This window comes from Protobothrops mucrosquamatus, unplaced genomic scaffold (assembly GCF_001527695.2).
Source record: "Protobothrops mucrosquamatus isolate PMUCROS unplaced genomic scaffold, P.Mucros_1.0 scaffold1102, whole genome shotgun sequence".
In the NCBI taxonomy this organism is placed as follows: Eukaryota; Metazoa; Chordata; class Lepidosauria; order Squamata; family Viperidae; genus Protobothrops; species Protobothrops mucrosquamatus.
In genome coordinates this window covers 9,884-11,717 of record NW_015387323.1, presented here as the reverse complement: position 1 = coordinate 11,717, position 1,834 = coordinate 9,884, and the positions used below count along the sequence as shown (strand labels likewise).

General features: G+C 37.1%; 1 protein-coding gene across 1 annotated transcript in view; it reads right to left on the bottom strand.

Moving 5' to 3' along the window:
- LOC114922845 (kinesin-like protein KIF22) overlaps window positions 1-1,573 on the bottom strand; it is a gene marked incomplete at its 5' end in the record, with an annotated part of 15,803 nt that extends 14,230 nt beyond the window's left edge. The window contains one exon of the mRNA XM_029284908.1: window positions 1,561-1,573. Within this exon, the coding sequence (XP_029140741.1) occupies window positions 1,561-1,573 (13 nt within the window). The remainder of the gene's footprint in view (window positions 1-1,560) is intronic.
- Between the last annotated feature and the right edge of the window lie 261 nt (window positions 1,574-1,834).

Genomic DNA, 1,834 nt, shown 5'->3' with positions numbered 1-1,834 from the left:
CCGAAGGTTGTGGAAAAGTTATAGAAACTGTTTCTTTTTGTTGCTGTCTCTCTTTGCGCCTATAAGCAGCACGGGTCATCCTTTGCTCCTTCTGAGGATCTTCTACAGATAATGACGACATGGCCCCAGGCAAATCCACAACAGGTTGCTCCATCAGATCTTCCTGTACTTTAGATGTCGATGATGATGACTTATCAGCGTTCAGGACCGACATATAAAAATCTCTGGCTCTTTGAACAGAGTTTAATCTGTGCCTGGTCCCTGCAAAATTTAATATAACACCCAAAGGAATTTCCCATCTGAAAGGTATCTGCCGCTTCTTTAACTCCTGAGTCAGGAATGCAAAATCTTTTCTTCCTTTTCAAATCTTAGGAGGTATTTCTTTCAGAAGTATAATATCTTGTGCGGCAATTTGAAACCTCTGCTGATAAAAAAGCTGTATAATTTCATTGCGACGTATTCTTGTAGTAAAATGGACAACCACATCTCTAGGTAAATTTCTTTGACGTGCAACCCAGGAGTTCACTCTAAAAAATTTTTCTATTTCTCCATGTAAGACCTCTGGATTGCAATTTAATGCATACGGTGTATTCTACTAATCACGAGTTGTCCTCTCACTTCTAAGTCTGAGTCTTAAACCTTAAATCAATCCATATCTCTAAAAGGCCTTTTTAACCCATACATGTAATTTTGGATCTCTTTTTTCAGTCTTATTCTGGCATTCTTTTTGTGCCAAGCAGGTTTCTGTAACAGAGCCTCTATTTCAACAAATAGATCTCCCTTTATTCCTGACTCCTTTGTGGTTAGACCCTTGTTGCTTTAAAAATTCAAGTCTCAATGTTTGGTTCAGCTGAGTAAGACATTCAGTTGTGTCCAGTTTTGTGGTTAGTAGTTGGTTATCAAAGTTGTCATAGTTCTCAGTAAATCGTGTTTGTACATCAATTCCTGTTGTTTTTGGAGTTGTATATAGTTTAATTAAAGTTACCTTTTGAACATCAAAAATCTCAATAGGTTGCATATGAGGTGATATGAATTCCTCTTTGGTGTTGGTTAATTCCTCTTCTAGTATATTTTGGCCTCTAGGATAGTCAGTTGGAGTCTGAAAGTCAGTTTGGAAGTTTGAAGTAGGGTTTCTGACTCTTATTTCTGTAGTAATCTCTTTTATTTTAGCGCATACTTGCTCAGTGGCTTCATGAATTTTTTCCAGTTTACAGTTAAGTTGTAAATAGGGTTTCTCCATTTTGATGGTAGTTGGAAGCAGTCCTTTTATCTTTTAGTGGAGGCTATATTTAATAACCGTTAACCAATGTCCACCCCCACAGTTTCTAACAGCTGCATCAATTTCTTTATCTTTTCTCTTTTATAGTAATTTGAAGGTCAAAACCAACCTCAATTTCAAACAAAAGCAGCCAATTGCAATATTAAATTTCACCACAAGATGTCCTCAGTGGGTTATAAAATCTTTTCCCAGACACCAATAAAATGATTTTTTTTTCTTTTTTAGAAAGAAAATAGAAAAAGAAATATTCTCCAGATATAAACTAGATCAGGTAGTAGAGCACTGTAAGGGTTTTTTCGGGACCCCAGAGTAGATACAAGTAAAATATAATCATTAAAGTTAGTTATTCTGTCCTTTTATTCAGCGCTTTTCTTCCCACACAAACAAACGCCGCTCTCGCAAGGCAGGGAAATAATTCCGAAAGGCTTTTTACAGGAAAAAAAAAAGTAGGGTGAAGAGAGGAAAAAGGTCTCACCCGGATCATCCACGGTGGTTCTTTACGCTTAGATGTTCTTGTGACTTTCGGCTAGTGCAGCTGCATGATCGGCCATCTTG